This window comes from Histomonas meleagridis, assembly GCF_020186115.1.
Source record: "Histomonas meleagridis strain 2922-C6/04-10x chromosome Unknown contig_82, whole genome shotgun sequence".
Lineage (NCBI taxonomy): Eukaryota > Parabasalia > Tritrichomonadida > Dientamoebidae > Histomonas > Histomonas meleagridis.
The window spans coordinates 163,740-181,470 of NW_027150919.1; the positions used below are offsets into that span (position 1 = coordinate 163,740).

The 17,731-nt window shown below is 29.7% G+C and overlaps 6 protein-coding genes across 6 annotated transcripts; 2 read left to right on the forward strand and 4 right to left on the reverse strand.

Moving 5' to 3' along the window:
• Window positions 1-3,433: 3,433 nt before the first annotated feature.
• On the reverse strand, window positions 3,434-4,768 carry GO595_009014 (protein LTV1-like; the record flags this gene model as incomplete). The annotated part of the gene is made up of 1 exon (XM_067922653.1): window positions 3,434-4,768. One exon carries the CDS (start codon window positions 4,766-4,768, stop codon window positions 3,434-3,436), a length of 1,335 nt encoding a protein of 444 aa, XP_067770799.1.
• A 655-nt stretch (window positions 4,769-5,423) lies between these two features.
• GO595_009015 (Calreticulin family protein) lies at window positions 5,424-6,695 on the reverse strand (the record flags this gene model as incomplete). The annotated part of the gene is made up of 1 exon (XM_067922654.1): window positions 5,424-6,695. The coding sequence occupies one exon, from the start codon at window positions 6,693-6,695 to the stop codon at window positions 5,424-5,426; it is 1,272 nt and encodes a 423-aa protein (XP_067770800.1).
• Window positions 6,696-8,102: 1,407 nt separating this feature from the next.
• GO595_009016 (uncharacterized protein) lies at window positions 8,103-8,723 on the forward strand (the record flags this gene model as incomplete). The annotated part of the gene is made up of 1 exon (XM_067922655.1): window positions 8,103-8,723. One exon carries the CDS (start codon window positions 8,103-8,105, stop codon window positions 8,721-8,723), a length of 621 nt encoding a protein of 206 aa, XP_067770801.1.
• A 663-nt stretch (window positions 8,724-9,386) lies between these two features.
• On the forward strand, window positions 9,387-10,457 carry GO595_009017 (glyceraldehyde-3-phosphate dehydrogenase; the record flags this gene model as incomplete). Its single annotated transcript, XM_067922656.1, has 1 exon — window positions 9,387-10,457. One exon carries the CDS (start codon window positions 9,387-9,389, stop codon window positions 10,455-10,457), a length of 1,071 nt encoding a protein of 356 aa, XP_067770802.1.
• A 1,688-nt stretch (window positions 10,458-12,145) lies between these two features.
• GO595_009018 (Clan CA, family C1, cathepsin L-like cysteine peptidase) lies at window positions 12,146-13,090 on the reverse strand (the record flags this gene model as incomplete). The annotated part of the gene is made up of 1 exon (XM_067922658.1): window positions 12,146-13,090. The coding sequence occupies one exon, from the start codon at window positions 13,088-13,090 to the stop codon at window positions 12,146-12,148; it is 945 nt and encodes a 314-aa protein (XP_067770803.1).
• A 986-nt stretch (window positions 13,091-14,076) lies between these two features.
• On the reverse strand, window positions 14,077-14,985 carry GO595_009019 (CMGC family protein kinase; the record flags this gene model as incomplete). Its single annotated transcript, XM_067922659.1, has 1 exon — window positions 14,077-14,985. One exon carries the CDS (start codon window positions 14,983-14,985, stop codon window positions 14,077-14,079), a length of 909 nt encoding a protein of 302 aa, XP_067770804.1.
• Window positions 14,986-17,731: the final 2,746 nt, after the last annotated feature.

Genomic DNA, 17,731 nt, shown 5'->3' on the forward strand with positions numbered 1-17,731 from the left:
ACATATTCAAAATCGAATGCATTTACTGAATCATTTCAAAATGATTTAACGAAATCTTTTTCATACTTATTAACGGTCACATTATCGTTTACACATTCGTTTACTTGTTATGAAATGCAAACGAAATCACTTTCACTATTTACAATTAATTCGTCGTATATTTATATTGAAACAGAATTTATTTATTATGATTACACAGTTATTATTTATTCGACATATTATATTTATTATTCGAACTTCTTTACATTTATTTATAATAACGAATTTCAAACAAAAGATAATAAAACAACAATTATCATAATAATCGTTTGCGTTATTGTTGTTGTTATTATTATAATTTCATTACTAATTATATTATTGATACGAATTAAAAATAAAAAAGAAGAAATTGCTGAAAATGAAATTTCAGAACAACAAAATGATAATAACCAAACAACAAACACATTCACAACAGGAATATCTATATCAAATATTGAAGAAGACCCATTTGCAGATGATTTCAAAGAAGACAAATTCATTGTGCAAATGTAATTAAGATAATAAATAATAAAATATAGTATGTTCTAAAGTAAATCATTTTTAGTTTCGTGTTTTTTGTTTTTAAAAAACTTCTGAAATCAGATGGTGAGTACCAACAAGCAAAAATTATGAAATCATAAGTGAAATATTTATTTTTTCAGTCAAAACCGATCAAGCTGCAAGACGATACGACTTATTTTGACAATAATTTGCCATAAACTGTTATTAGGGGCGCCCTGTAAATTTCATTTAAAGTAAACTATATAAATCGGAGTTTGTAAATCTATATAAATGGCCAGTTGGTTGTAACATCATGTTTGAAAATCATAAAAATTATAGATAAATATTATGAATATATTCATTCACCATATTTTATCTCAATCAAAATTTTCTTATTGAATTTAATGATTATGATTTCATAAGAAGATGATCATTTGTGATTGATTTCATATACCATTTTTTCTAATTTAAATTTAACATGATAATTCAAGCGGAAATTATATAATAAATTATTATAATATACGGAAAATTTTTTTCTCCCTTTTTTCGGAAACAACATAATAAACTTGAAGTTTATGTAGTGTTATTTTATGTATCAACAAGAAATTATTAAATTTATTATATACATAGAGATATATGAAAAACAAAATCATGTTTTTTCGAAAGTATTGAAAAAATTGATTTTGATCTTACCCCTTAAGAATCCCAAAACATATGTTATTTTTAGAAAATTTAAGTTTATTTAACAAAATTCGTGTATTAAATACTCAATTAAGATAATAATTACAGGTATAACCAGCACTATAGATAGTCGACTAATAAATCAATTCCAAGACCCAAAGAAGCTTTTGTTGCAGAACAATCAGGAATTAATGTCTTGTCACATTTAGGGTTGACTGAAAAGTTTATCAGTACGGAAGCAACACATATTTCAGCAATTTTTGAAACGCCAAAAATAATAAGAAAAATAATAAGAACCCTATCATCTTCATCAGCAACAGCAAAAATTACAAAAAGAATTATGGTGGCAAATATTGAAGCTGCGGGTAATATTGTATTTGTAAGTGATAATTGATAAGGAGTATTTTCAACTTTTAAGTTATTTTTTGAAATAATCACGCTACCATAAATTGAATTATGGGAGCTAATTCAGTAACTTGAAATATACCTAAAAATATGACGAAAGCTCTCCAACTGTTTCCATTTTGCAGAAACAAATTAATTTTATAACAATTCTAAAATTTTTGATAAGGTTATCAAACGACTTCTGAAAAATTGTTATGCCTTTGGAGAAAAACCCACTAATAAAAGGTTGTCATCCCTTATCGGCGACGTAAAGTAGTAAATACAGAGCCCCCGGAATGATTTATGCCAAAAAAATTGAATAAAAATATTACAGCCAGCTTATTCAATGAGTTTAAATGTCAGAAGTAAATGAAGACGAACTTTTATCAGATTTTCCATCAGACCGCACTAAGAATGAATGCATATTACTGGTTGTTTGTTTTACTTCACTATTCATATCTTTCATCATTTCATTTTATGTTGAATTTTGCTACATTGCGAAAGCAGATCAAATAACTATGTTTTAATCCTGTACCATTGAATCCATAGTTAAAAAAGTTTTTAATTTGATTCATTGTTCCTTCTACAGTGAAGTGTGTATAATACATTTTCCTGATTCTATTTCTCATATTTTCTAATTCACTTTCATTCATTTTATCTATTTTATCAAGTATTACCTCTAATCCGTCATTTTTTGTTATGAATCCGAAATCATTCCATCCAATAGAATCATAATAAGGAACCCAAGGAATATCATTATACACATAAATTGGTATTAAGCCCATTTGAAGTGTTTCTGTTAGTCGAAAAGAATTTCTTCCATTTCCACGCGGACATAAAACAGATTTCGAATTTTTATATATTTCAGTCCATGAACGATTTTCGGTCTGTCCATAATAGAATCTGTCGCCAAGTTTTTCGGTTGCGATTTTTATCATTTCTTTTCTCACTGGATGTGTAACCACTCGACCCATAAATACTGCAGTATATTTTGGGTTAGGATTAGGTTTAACTATGTTATAATCTTGCAAAAATAAATTTATTGGAATGTGGCCAATGCCGCCCGGTGCTAAAATTAGTACATTTTCTGGAACTTTTATGTTTCTATCACTTGTTTCAAGGCCTTCATCTAAACTACTTAAAGTTACATATAAGAAATCTTTATTAATAAGTTCCCATAGCCCTTTGACAAAGTCACAATATGCATCTAGTCCTTGATTAAAATATAAATCAACATACTTAACGAAAATTGGAACGAAAATACCAAAGTCTTCAATAGGTTTGTCGTGGAATTCATCATACCAATATTCTTCTACTTGTCGACCACAATACCCTGAATAACATGTTCCACCAACAGGTGGATAATGGGTTTTGATATAGTTTTGAATGATATCATATTGTTCTTTTCTTGATTTGGAATCTGTGATATAATGTGAATTTTGTGAAATGTTCATACATTGTAATACAGAATGAATATGATATTGACCTAAAAGAATGTCACAATAAACGCTTGTAATTGTTGTCAAATTTAACTCCTTTTTCAAAAAAATGATCGATATAATTGCATTAATAATTATGGTGAACACGAAAGTGATAACTTCATTCATAAAGGGTTCAAAAAGTCCAAAGACGATACGTTCAAAAACCACCGAAACTCGTGTGTACGATGTACTCGGAATTTATTCCATGATGGAAAGTACCTTATGTGCAATATAGATGGATTAAGGCCTCATCTGTTGAACTATTCTATGATTTTCGCACATGGAAGGAGGCTCCTCCACATATAAAGTGATATTTAAATTAATGGAAATTTATTACTCTTTATTTAATTGTAAAATTTATGTTTTTTTTAATTCAATGTAATAATCTTTGCTCCTCTAGTACCACCAGAAGCAGCTATTGATTTCTTTACTTTCTTATTTACAGCCACAAATTTCTGTTTCATTAATTTCTTTTCCGCTCTTCTTTGTCTGTTATATTCTTTTACTGCCTTTTTTCTAGCTTTAGCTTCTTCTTTAGTTTCATTTTGTTTTGGCATTACATTAGGCTGTACTATTTTAGGTTTTTCTTCTTCATCTTCTTTTTTAACTTTATTTTGTTTCTTCTTTATTTGGATTCCTTCTTCACGTAACTTAACTGGACGATTTTCAAGATTAGACATTGTTTCTAATATTGACTGGCAATCCCATTTTTCTTTTTTCTTTTCATTTTCTTCTTCTTCCTCATATTCTTCTTCTTCATTTTCTATGTTTTCTTCATTTGGTACAAGTATTGAATCGTCTGTCACTTTTTGTGCTGATGTGGATTTTCCGCTTGGAACATATTTCTCGTGCGGGTTTTGGAATTGTTTGAAGTCTTCGATGATATCATCCCATGAAAAGTTTCCGCCATCTTCTTCTTCTTCATTTAAAAGATCTTCTTCTTCATCATTATATACAGTATTTAGAAGATATTCAACTTTTTCTTCAACCATATCCATGGCTTCAGAACGGTGTGATATATGACTTGAATGTGATGTGGCTGCACTCATACGGGAACGAGCTATAGAACGCTTTGTTCCAAGTTCTTGATCAACAACTTCTTTCTCATCAGCATCCTCTGTATCATCTTCTTCGGCTTCAGCATCAAGACATTTAGCTATGAAATCATCATCAAGTACATCAGCATTGGGATCATCCATAGCAAGAAGAACATCTGGATCAATTTCTCCACCAAGAAGATTTTCTGTATCATTAACAAGCTTAGGCATGGATGGGTCAGCTTCGGTTCCAAAAAGTTCTTTGTCAAAACCAAGGGTTTGAACATATTCATCAACATTACTTATTTCGCGAGTTTTGAGATCATGAATGGAACCATCTGGTGCTACAAAAATACCGTCATCTGTTTCTTCATCAATACATTTGAAATATTGGGAATAATCGTGTCCATCATCTGGCATTCCAAATATTGAATTGTAACGAGATCCAATTCCTTTCTTTGACTTTTTCTTTTGAATTGCCTTCTTTTGTTGGTCAGGAGTCATTTGTTTAGCTAACTCATCTACAATACTTGAATCTACATCAGCACCAATATATATTGGAACAAGAACGTGACTCGGTGCATTTGGATCTGCACTAAGTGGATCATCGAGAGACCTTTGAACGAGCTGAAAAGTAACTGTCTTCCTTTTAGCTGCCTTTGACATAAGATTTTAGGCTGATTTTGGTCAACCTCTGGTCATTCTTTAACGGTCTCTATTTGAGAAACTTTGTTTGAATAAAAAACGAATAAAAAAATTGGATTTCTAGTATGATGTTCATTGTTTAAGAATTTTTCAACCCAAAAAGATTTTAGCACTTGGATTACTAAGCTCTACCCAAATGATAGGAATAAAACTTTAAAAATTTTGAGAAAAATATAATTTTAACAAGCTACTACAATTGGTATAATAACAAATTTTACAAAGTTTTCTTTGAGATTAAGATTTATTAAGATGCATAAGTGTTCTTACATATGTACATCATATGACAAAGGTTAATTAATCGCCAATTATTCCTGAACAAGAAAGAATTGAAGTTAAAGCAAAGGATATTTTATTATTATATTTAATATTTATTTTAATATTTTGGTATTTCGAAATAATATTTGGAATTTATGTAAATTATTTTTGACATCATTTTTTCATGCAGTAGATAAATAAAAGACTTACTTCTGGAAAAGCAAAAGAATCTTTTCATTTCAACATAAATACAAATTTTGTGATATACCATCAATTAAAAAAATGTTTGAAAGACATATTATTTTATTTATAAAACATTTTTAATATTATTTTCAGATTTCCATTAGCGTCAACAACTTTATTATAAGTCATCTCTTTCTCTAAACCCGCGACTATCGAGCGATCTTACTACGTTATTATCAATCTTCTTCTTATGTGTTTCACTATAAATTCCATCTTTATCACCGAACGTGTTACCATTTGCATCTCTTGTGAACTGTTTACTTCTTCCAACATCCATAATGCCCCAGTCGCGTTGCTTTTCCCATCTATCGTTCCCGCCCCACCTTTCGAATACTTTATCTTCGAGCGGTTTCACATCAAAGTAAACCTCTTTCGCCATTTCCTGCGCATATGTAAAGTTATCGGTGACAAGGAAATTGTCGAAAATGGTACCTGCGTTATCTTGCAATATATCAATGCCAAGATAACATAAGTCATCGAATTTGCCGAAGTCTTCATCAGGTGAATAATCTGGATTAAGAATCTTACGTGGACGCCATATACCCATATAATTAGGGTTTTGAACCTCCCGTGGTTTCCAAATACCCATATAATGTGGATTGGGTATCATAGGAGGAGTCCATGTCCCATCAATTTCGTCATTCCACAATGACGGTTTTTCGGCATTTGTGTCTGGAATAAGTTTACGGTCATCCCAATTATCAGGCTTCTTGTCTTCTTGATCAATAACCCATTCTCGGTCATCCCAGTCTGATGGCTTACGATCATATGGATCTAAAATGTATTTGGGTCCTTCATAATCGAAATCTTCCTTGAAGGTAGAATGGTGAATTTCATTGCCATCTTTGTAAATGGTAAATGAACCATCGCCAAAGAGACGAAGTGTGAATAAATGAGTATGACCATCACGATCTGGATCAAGATTAGCATTCATGTTAAAGTTGGTGCCATTCCGATTAATGAGGAGTTTAATGTTGTGAGTATGTGCGTGGCAAATATCGGGACCGAACATTAAAGAATATGGTGTACCACCTGTAAAGCGTTTTTGATCAAAACCATCAGGAAACAGCTTCAAGTAAAGGCCACCACAGATTACTGGTTTATCTTGCTTGTTTGTATATTGTACAATTAATTCATGATCTTTTTCATTTTTTCCCCAACATTTTTGGAAACGAGCGCTAATACAATAATGCTTATAGTTATCAAGGGTTTTAATCCCGCGCTGAATATTTGGATCTCCTGGTGTCGATCCAGATGTAATTTGCCATCTACCAAAAGGTTTGCCGGGTGGATGTTTTTCTGATTTCACCCACCTTCGTTCCCATCCTCTGTCAAATCTTTCTTCAAAAAAAACCTCGCAAATTGTGGAGAAAAAAATCGCGAAAATCATTTGTCACTTTTTCCTTCTGGTCGGAGGTTTTTTTCTTTCATTTCTTGCAATAAACACCTTCCAAAGAATTTTTTATTTTTCATTAATTTCATCTTCTTAATATTCACTTCAAATTGTAAATAGATTGTACATATAAAATGTTTAAAATTATACATAAAATTATTATTTTTGATGTTTATTTTTTTAATGTTTTTATCAGCCCAAGATCCTCACAATCTATAAAATCCAGATGATTAACTTGTATTAAAGTTTTATAACTTCACATTTATATAATGATGCAAATTATCTTATTAGCCTTTCTTTCTGTTCATGCACATCAACGATATTTTGCAAATAACAAAACACTTCAAATTCTTCACCCAAACAAGTTTAGAAGGTCGTTTCCTTTTGAAGTGAATCATTTAATTGTAGATGGTAATGTTGAGAAAATACCAAAAAATGCATTTTTCTTTTGGCTTTCTCTTTTAACAGTATACATTGGTGATTCAGTCACTAAAATTGGTACTGGTGCATTTGGGATGTGTTTAAATCTACAAAGAATTATTGTTGGGAAACAATTAAAATTTATTGATGATTACTCATTTTATCATTGTGTTAGTTTAGATTATACGGTTTTCCCAAACACTCTAGTTAAAATTGGACGTAACTCATTCACTAAATGCAAAAGTTTAGAAAATATTTCGCTTGGAAATGTAAAAGCAATTGGAATATATGCATTTTATTCATGTATTAAATTAAAGGAAATTATTATTCCTAATGATGTTATTAAAATCAATGATTTTGTATTTTGTGATTGTAATAATCTTGAATCAGTTTTATTTGGAGAAAATCTCGAAACTATTGGATTATGGACATTTGGTAATTGTGAGAATTTGTTAAATATTACAATTCCTAATTCTGTAAAAAGTATTGGCGATTATTCATTTTACAATTGTAATAATTTAATAGAAGTAATCATTGGAAAAAATGTGGGTTCTTTTGGTGATTTTGCTTTTAATGGTTGTAGCAAATTAAAACATATATATTATTGTGGAATAAATGAACCTAAGTTTGGTAATGATGTATTTGGAGGCGTCCCTGAATCAACTGTTGTTATTACACCAGTTTTATACCCAAAAAATTCATTTGATACCCTTGAAGCGAGAAGTGACGACGGAGCGAATAAGTGTGGACCTGAGCCATTTCCAGTTTCACTAAATGATGAAAATATGAAAAGTTAAATCAGTAATTATTAGTCAAGGTTTCAAATAAAATTGAAATCAAGTTTTGAATTTACCAAAAATCGACTTTATTTCTATTGTGTAATTAGAGCTATTCCTGAGCGATTTTTTTTGTTATGTGAAAAAAACGAAAGTCATTTATAAAAAAGTGACGTTTTTTATAAAATCTTTTTTATAAATGGGGGAAATGCAAGATATACCGTTCTTAATATCAGCTGACTTAGGAGAGTGTCTTGCAAACATGGAATTGCTTGATGCAGTTGTTTGTGAAAATGTACAATTAAATGATTATATCCCAAAAAATTCAGTAACAGCGCCACCAATTAAAACACGTGCAGGAAAAAGAACGTATTTAGATCCAGAAACATTAACAAAGGCTTCTATAAATTCTGGAGTTCAGCGAATTAGAAGATCTTCCGCAAATGTAAATAATTCTTCTCCAGGAAAAGAAAAAGAATATTTGAGATCACGAGCTGCTGAACTAGAGTCAACAATAGAACAACAAATGAAACAAATTGCAACTTTAAACAGAAGAAAAGCACAATTAGAACGTCAGTTATCTGACCAAAGAGCACGAGGTCGGATAAGTTCTAATTTGGGCGTTCCTACAGAGCATTCAAAAAAGCAAACACATGATTCAACAGATAACGATGCAAACATTGCATATTGGAAAGAGCTTTACGAAGAAATGGAAAAGAAATATCAAGCACTGCATGACACCTTGTCGTCTAAAGGTGTTATTTTGAGGGTTTCAGCAAGGAAATCGAGAGCAATTCCACCACCAAAAGGTGCACCTCAATTTGATTAATTATGCGAAATATTCTTGTCATTTTATATTAAACATGTTTTTAGTGTTCTTTTCTACATAATTATTATCTAATTTAAAATGATCATTTTAAATTTATTTAATATTAAATCAATTAGAAACAATTAATTTGACTTTCATTTTCATGTATTAAACAGATTGGTAAATTTGGATGTAATTTATTCATGCATTATTAATAAGTTCAAATGACAAATTAATTTAATTATTCAATAAATTATCAAATAAGTTCTGAACTGTTATTTCAAAACACGTATTAATTTGGCAATAAAAAATGAAATAATCATCTTTCAAATTGATTTCTTTTAACTTAATGAGGAAATAATTTATTTCTGCTCAACCATTTTCATAAACAAAAAAAGTATTAATCCAAGTAATTTGCATAATTTTCAAATAGTTATTAAAAAAAACTTTAGATCTCTATTAAGATCGTAAATCAAATGATTATTTTTAACGATACATTTAAAGAGGTCGTTTATTTAAGTGACCAATTATTTTTATGACCGCTAGACAGCCGTTAAATTTAACTCAAACCAGAATGATCAGCCACAAAAATTAACGAATCCGACCATTTAGTACACAATTTTTGAAATCATAACCGGCCTTTTTTTAACGAAAAAATTCAAAGTGTTCATATCACTTTGCAAAATGGTTAAAGTTGCCATTAATGGTTTCGGTCGTATCGGACGTCTTGTTTTCCGTGCATGCCGTCTTCTCTATCCAAACGAAGTTCAAGTTGTCGCCATCCACGATCTTTGCGATATGAAGACAAACGTTCATCTTCTCAAATACGATACAGCCCACAGAAAGTTCCCAGAAGAAATCAAGATCACTGGTGATGATACATTCCAAGTTGGTGAAGGCGAAAACGCCTGGACCGTCAAGAATCTTGGTGGCCGTCTTAACCCATCCCAACTCCCATGGAAGGAATTAGGTGTTGATGTTGTTCTTGAATCCACCGGTATCTTCCGTACAAAGGCTGTTGTTGAAGATGGCAAGGTTACAAAGGATGGCTATGATGGCCACATCATCGCTGGTGCCAAGAAGGTTGTTCTTTCTGTTCCATCCCAAGACCAAATCGAATGCACACTTGTTCTCGGTGTTAATGATGAAGATCTCAAACCAGAAACAAAGTGCATCTCCAACGCCTCATGCACAACCAACTGCCTTGCCCCAGTTGCTAAGACAATCAACGACGCCTTCGGCATCAAGAACGGTTTCATGACCACAGTCCACTCATACACAAACGATCAAGTCGTTACCGATGTTATGCACAAGGATCTCCGCCGTGCACGTGCCGCCTGCATGAACATCATCCCAACATCCACTGGTGCTGCCATCGCCCTCCCACGTGTCGTCAAGGCACTCCCACCAAAGTCCATGGACGGTCTCTCACTCCGTGCCCCAACAATCACTGGCTCACTCGTCGATGTCACAATGAATGTTAAGAAGGAAGTGACAAAGGAAGAAGTTAACGAAGTCCTCAAGAAGGCCTGCGAAACCGAACAACTTAAGGGAATCATGAAGTTCTCAATGGAACCACTCGTTTCATCCGATATCATCGATGACTCACACTCATCAATCGTTGATGGCCTCTCCACAATGGTCCTTCCAAACCCAGACGGTGGCTCACTCGTCAAGGTTCTCTCATGGTACGATAACGAATGGATGTACAGCTGCCGTTGCGCTGATATCTTCCACCGCCTCGGAAAGCTCTAAACAAATTACAGCAATAATTTTTTTTTTGAAATTCTCTGTTATTTATGTAAGGTTTTGTACTTCGCAGTGATGAATATTTTGATATTTACTCTCTTCCAAGAGTAATAAATATCTTCTATTATTAATGAAAAAGCGCAATTTCAATGTTTTAAAGAAGGGAAATGTGATATGAAATGCTTATTATTACAGGGATAATGTCTGGATGGAGGTTAATTATAAATATATATAAAAAATTATTAATATAAATAAATTATTTATTTTCATTAATTTTTTTCGAAAACCATGAAAATTAATTTTCGCTTAAAATATATTTATCTGGATTTTTGGTGTTGGAATTCTGTTTCGTATAAGAGACTTTTGTTTGTCGAAATATTTCCAGCTTTATTTTAATTAAGTTAACAAAAAAAATTCACTTTGATGAAATTCGTTATCCATAAATGATGAATTATTTTGTTCATATGTTTCCACCTGCAGTTGCATATTTAGATGTATTTTTAATATTATAACTATTTAATAACAAATATTTAAAACATTCAACCGAACTAAAAAAAAGTTACTTGTGGGAATGGTGGGGTAGATGTTACTAAATCTCATAAAATAATGGTTTAATCATTTGGACTAAAGTCAAAATCATTATATGTGATATTTCTTGAAGCTTTTCAAATTCATCACTTCGAGGTACTTTCGCAATTAACAAGCTTATATAAAATCAATTTGGGATAATGATTTCATTTATCTCTAAATACTCATTTGCTTTCAAAGCCAAATTAAAATAATAGTTAAAAGGAGTAAAAAACTGTTTAATTAAACGTGTGACATGAAAATTGCTAAAATTTTTCATATTTCTCATCAATTTTTGTAAATAATTTATCGCAGAAATACAAATTTTCATCATAACTATGTTGCACCATTACATTTTCAATTTTATTTTCACTTCCAAATACAAAATTATCTACAGGTCAACTATTACCATAATATTATATGCATTTTAAATTAATACAGTAAGAAAATGCACCATATCCAATCAAACGAACATTTCCTCTATTGATCAAATTAACGAATTTTCTTCAGACACTTATTATCAATTAGATAATAATATATTATTACATGATCTAAATGCATTGTTTTCAATTGTTGTTATATATGTTAAGTTGTTACATCTATAAAATGCTTCTTCACAAATAATTTCAACTTTTGATCCAAGTATTAATCTTTCGATGCTTTCACATTCGTAAAATGCTCTTTGATAAATAATTCGTACTTTTAGTTCAATGTTTAATTCTTTTATGCTCATGCAACCTTGAAATAAAGATTCTCCAATAGTTTGTACATTTTAGACCTAATGTTAAATCTTTTAAGATTTTCCAAAAGATAAATTCACATTGTTCAATTGAACTTTCTACAATAGTTTGTGCATTTTCACCTTTTGTAACTTTTTCTAAGTTATAGATATAACATCTATAAAATGAATATTCGCCAATTGTTTTAATATTATCACGAATTGTAATTTCCTTTAAACTTTCATAAAAACTAAATGCATTATTACCAATTGTTTCTATGCCTTTACCAAAATGAACTGTTTCTTAAAATCAAAATTACATAAAACTTAAACTACTAATTAATTTCTCAAATAATTGACAACAAACGTCATATAATTCATAAAAGAAAAATTCAGTTCAATTGGCTATTTATGCAATTGGGACGCAAGCCATTGATGCAACACCGCATTGGTTGTTCTTGTCTTTGACCATGCGGATGTAACCATCTTCACCCCATGATTTACCCCATGAGTTACGAACGATCCAATAGTTTGTTGTACCTTCTGTTCCATAACCAACGCAGCCAACGCCATGATCGAGTGATGTTGATGAGCAGCGTGATTCATCATAGATACCACTGGAATAAAGTTGGAAGCTAAAGTGGGAAGCATCGATAGCAATGCATGTTGGACCATAGTTTGTAACCTTAGCAGCGAGATCTTCTTCATCATATTCAGCAACTTCGACATAGCTTGAGATTGAACCAACAGCTTTTGATGCATCGAATTTGCATGTTCCTTGAACAGCCTTATATGGATAATCATCTTCAAGCATGAATTTACCATCTTGGTATTTGATAACATAATCATAAGCATATGTCATAAGACCACCATTGCATCCATAGCAAGTAGTAACACAATCAACAAGGTTTTGTTCGGATAAGGAAAGGAGTTTACCTGTCTTTAAGAAGTATGCACCTTCAGCACCTTGGATGGCAGAGAATGCCCAGCATGAACCACAGCTAGCTTGATCTTTGATATCATTAACAGCACCTTTTTCACGCCAGTCGAGGGAACCATTGGTCTTGAAGTTAGATTTCTTTCCGTTGCTAGCTTTGATTTGTGGAGCAAATCCAAGAAGTGATTTATATTCAGATGGTGTATAAGCAGAGAATTTGTTCATAGAAAGCTTGAAGGTAGATGCTTGGTTGTGTTCTTGAACGAGACGTTGGTTGGCCATCCATACACCGAAACGTGTTTGATATTCATCGCCAGTATAAATTTGGTTTGTTGAACGCATCCATGAAACAAAAGATTTTTCTTCGTGTTCTTGGTAATATGCTGAGAATGCAGCAGATAAGAGCAAAGTTAACATTTTGTGAAGTCAAAAAAAGCAATAATTGATGTTAACAAAAATTGAAGCAAGTGGTTAACTCCAGTTCATTGAAAATTGTATTTCAACCACATTTATAAACTCCTCAATATTCAAGATATTGATTGGGAATTTTCTATCAAAAAGGTCTGAATTGTGAGGTGTACAGTAGTACTTGGTTTTCGACAATAAGATTAGAAAATTTTCACAATTCAGTTCCTTAGGAGGGCAACAAATAAATTTAGATCAATTTTACATTAAATTAAATATGAGAAAAGATGATCTGCTTCATGATATTGAAGTCAATCTAATAGATCATGATGCTATCAGAAGATCGTATATATCAAAAATTATATATTAATTTAATGAATCACATTTGGAAAATAAGCACCAAAAGCTTTTTTTATCATATATCGATATATGATATTACAAATCATAATTATATCAAATATTGGTTCAAAAACCATCTTCTTGTTAATGTTTAGGAAAAAAATTTGTTATTATTTCATATATAAATTACCAAAATTACATTTTATAACACTATGATATAATTTTCAGAGTTTCTTTACTCTACAAAATACTGCATTCGTACTTTTCTTAAAACAATGGAATTTTAATATAAATTTAAAAGTTGTTATAAAATAAATTTTTTTACTTCTCTTACTATATTGTTTGATCTTATTTCCATGAACGTACACTCATTTTCAATCAAATATCTTATAACATTTATTTTCTTATATAATTTCCAAATTCTATGAAACTGAATAATTTGATGAACTAAGTATCAGTTTTACTTATCATAATATTGTTTTAAAATGGAACGTTATGGTGAAATTTTATCTAAAAATAAAATATTTTACAATAAAGAAGAGCATATTTATATAAACTTTTTTTTCTAAAGAAATTTTTATTATTATTTTATTACTAATTATTTACTAAATTATAATTATTTTTATTACAAACAAAAATATTAATTTAATAGTTTTTTCCTATTGCGGAAAGTATATTTCCTTAATTGATTCTGGAAAATCATCAAAGTATGGATGATTTAACGCATCTTTAGCATTTATTCTTTTATGTGGATTTAAGCATAACATTTTAGACACGAGATCTTTTAAGTTAAGATCATCTGTATCAATTATTTTTGGATTTTCTATTACTGGAATATCATTCAAAGGAAAAGCCGCTAATTTTGGATACATTTTCATTATTTCTTCACTTGGTTTACCAAATAATTTGAAAATTTCGATTACAATTCCTTCATATGAATCAGAATAAAATGTAATTTTTCGATTAACCATTTCTGCAATGACACAACCAGCACTCCAGATGTCAGCAGATATATCATAGTAATCATATTCAAGAAGAATTTCGGGTGGACGATATGATGGTGAAATAACATCAGCGGTCATATTTCCTACTGGTAAAGAAAATGCTCGAGCAAGACCAAAATCACATATCTTAAGATGGCCGTCGGCATCTAATAGAAGATTGTGTGGTTTTATATCTCGATGAATAATATGATGTGAATGAAGATAATAAAGTCCTGATAATAATTGATATGCATATGATTTAACTAATTGAGGGTGTATTGGTGGTAAACGTTGATTGAATATATATCGAAATAAATTTGTATTCATATACTCGATAATAATTACTAAACGCTTACCTTCAACTGAAGCACCTTCGAATGAGACTATAGCAGGATGGTCACATTGCCTAAGTACATCAAGTTCTCTAATTGTTGATGAAGATGGTCCTTCTTCTTCATGCTCTAATCGAATATATTTTATTGCAACAACTTTATTTGTTACAAGATGGACTGCTTTATATACATCACCATAGGTTCCTTCTCCAAGCTTGCCCTCTATTTTATATGACGCTGTTATATCAATCATGATTGTGCCAATTTGAAAAGATGACGTTTATAATTGTTCTTTTTTGAACACAAAAAAATTCTTTAGTTTACATGAGGTTCGTTGGTTTGTAAGGGAAAGAAACGTTTTCGACCGTTAAATACAACCGTCCATAAATCCACCGGATTTTTTTACAGAAAATTGTTTATGCTCAATTCCAATCAAACATGTGATTTTGAACCTAGATATTCATTAACACAACAAATTAGTTCTATGGAATCGGATGCTATTATAGAAAATTGTATTCAAGCATTCTCATGTAATTTACCAAAACAAGCAACACTTCTTCAATATGATGCACAGTTAATAAAAGAATTCTTGGACAGTAATCAATCCTTTTCAAAGATGACTTTACTTTCTATTTTTTTTGATTTTTATTCATTACTTCAAATTGACATTGAGTCAAATCCATTATACATATTAGCAATTCGAAAGCTATTTGCCATAGGATATTTTGCCAAACAACTTGATAAAGAAAATCAACTCGTGCAAATATCCAAAATACCAGATTTAATTAATCTCATAATTGAAAACTTTAATCAAAATCCCGAATTATCAACAGTTACATCAACAGCTGTTGCATATGTTTTATCATCCATTGCGTTTAAATATCGTGGAATTCATATTATTAAGCCACAATATCAAATATATTTTGAAATTCTTCAACTTTCTTTTATCTATTGTAAAGTTCCAAACACAATTTCATCAAGTAACATTGGCTTGTTTAATTATTTCTTTATGCATACAGTTTATTCATTTCATCCATTCGATCAACTTTCACAAAATTTTCTTGAAATTTTTTCGAATGTTTTACAAAATGTTTTATTATCATTTCGTTTTACACCAAAACAAAACTTTAACTTTTTTTCTTTATGTAGTCATTTATTAGTATTCTTAAAAAATGAATCTATTTCTGATATTCGATTTTATGTTTATTCGTTGATTGCAACAATTCTTTCACATGATGAATCATCAATAGAAATAATTTTTAATGATGTTAGTGTTGAAATTATATCAAATTATATATTATCAGTTATTAAACAAAATCCTTTAAATAAAGAAACAATTTATGTAAAACCAAATCCACCTATAGTTGTTGAAGCAGTAAATATTAAGAGAAATGAAATAATTAATGAAATAACATTCGAACATGAAATTAAAGCAATAGAAAAACCAATCACAAAAACATTTAATGAACCTCAACTTTATAAAGATTTAAATATACCAAAGAAGTTAACACAAATATTAAATATAACATTTAATATATGTAAAACATCAAATAAAATGTCTTTTTCAGAATATAATTCATTATTCCTTAATAAGATGATTCGAATTCATAATAAAAGTGAAGAAAATATTGATTTAATATATTTTATAATTCATTGGGTGAAAGAATTAAATAAATTTGATTTTAATAATTCGATAATTATATTAGCACGTGAGAAAATATTTAAATTTTTGATTGAATCGATTTTTAGAAAATATCGAACAAAAGATTTGATACAATATATTTGTGAATTTTATCCATATATATTAAATGAAAAACCGAATAACTTAGAGTTTATGAATGATTTTTGGTTATATTTTGTGAATTCGCTTTATTCTTCTAATTTTGATGAAGAGTTTATTAATAGTGCATGTGATTGTTTATTAGTTTCAATAACATTAATAAAACAATCATTTCAAATAGTATTATTTAACCAGTTATTATCCAATTTAATGACTTATATTCGGAATAAACATATAAATTCTATAATACAAAAGAATGAAAATGTTAAATTAATTGAATCTTCGCGTTTATCATTTCTTAAGTTTTTAGATGTGCTTTTTATGTTTCCTGCATATAGACAATATTTATTTAAATCAATTTCATTTGTTGAATCATTATTACAAATGTTATTTGAGAATAATTTAAGAAATTATACTTTTGAGAAAGTTAAATTTGCTATAACATCGTTAACAGCTGATTCTTCTACACTTGAATATATATTTGTATTCTTTCAAACTATTTTTAATAATAATGATGATTCTTATCTCGTATTAAAGGAATCAATTTTTAATTTGATTTTGAATTGTATACAATCAAATAGTATCGAAATTGCAAAAGTATTTTTGAAAATTAATTTCTTCGACACTTTAATTTCTTATGATGAATCGATGAAAGATAAAAAATCCGCTTTAAATCTGATTGAATTATTTAGAATATTTTCATTAATTAAAGGAGATATAAAACAATATATATCAGAAGCTGATTTGTTTTCGAAACTTTATATAGTCATCGATTCATTATTCAAGGATAAAATCGATGAAGAATTATTAAATAATTTATGGTCAATAGTTTTTGGTAATGAAAATCCGAAAACTACAAAATTAATAGTTAATGCTGCACCTTTACCATTAATATTTCATTTATTAGAAAAATATCCAAAAGAAAATTTGGAATTTTTAAACTTTTTAATAATTTGTTGTGAAAAGAATATAACTTCAACATTAGAAATTAATAGTAGTGATTTCCCATCACATTTAATCCAAAGTATATATAAATATCGTAAATCTTATGAAATTGATCCGATATTTAAAAGTATATTAAGTTTATTTACAACGTTATCAATATATTCAATGAAAGGTAAAGATATGCAATCATTAATACAAAACTTTAGTTCATTACCTGGTAATTATAAACCAACGTTTTATTTAGATTTAATACCTTCTTTATTATCTATATTCC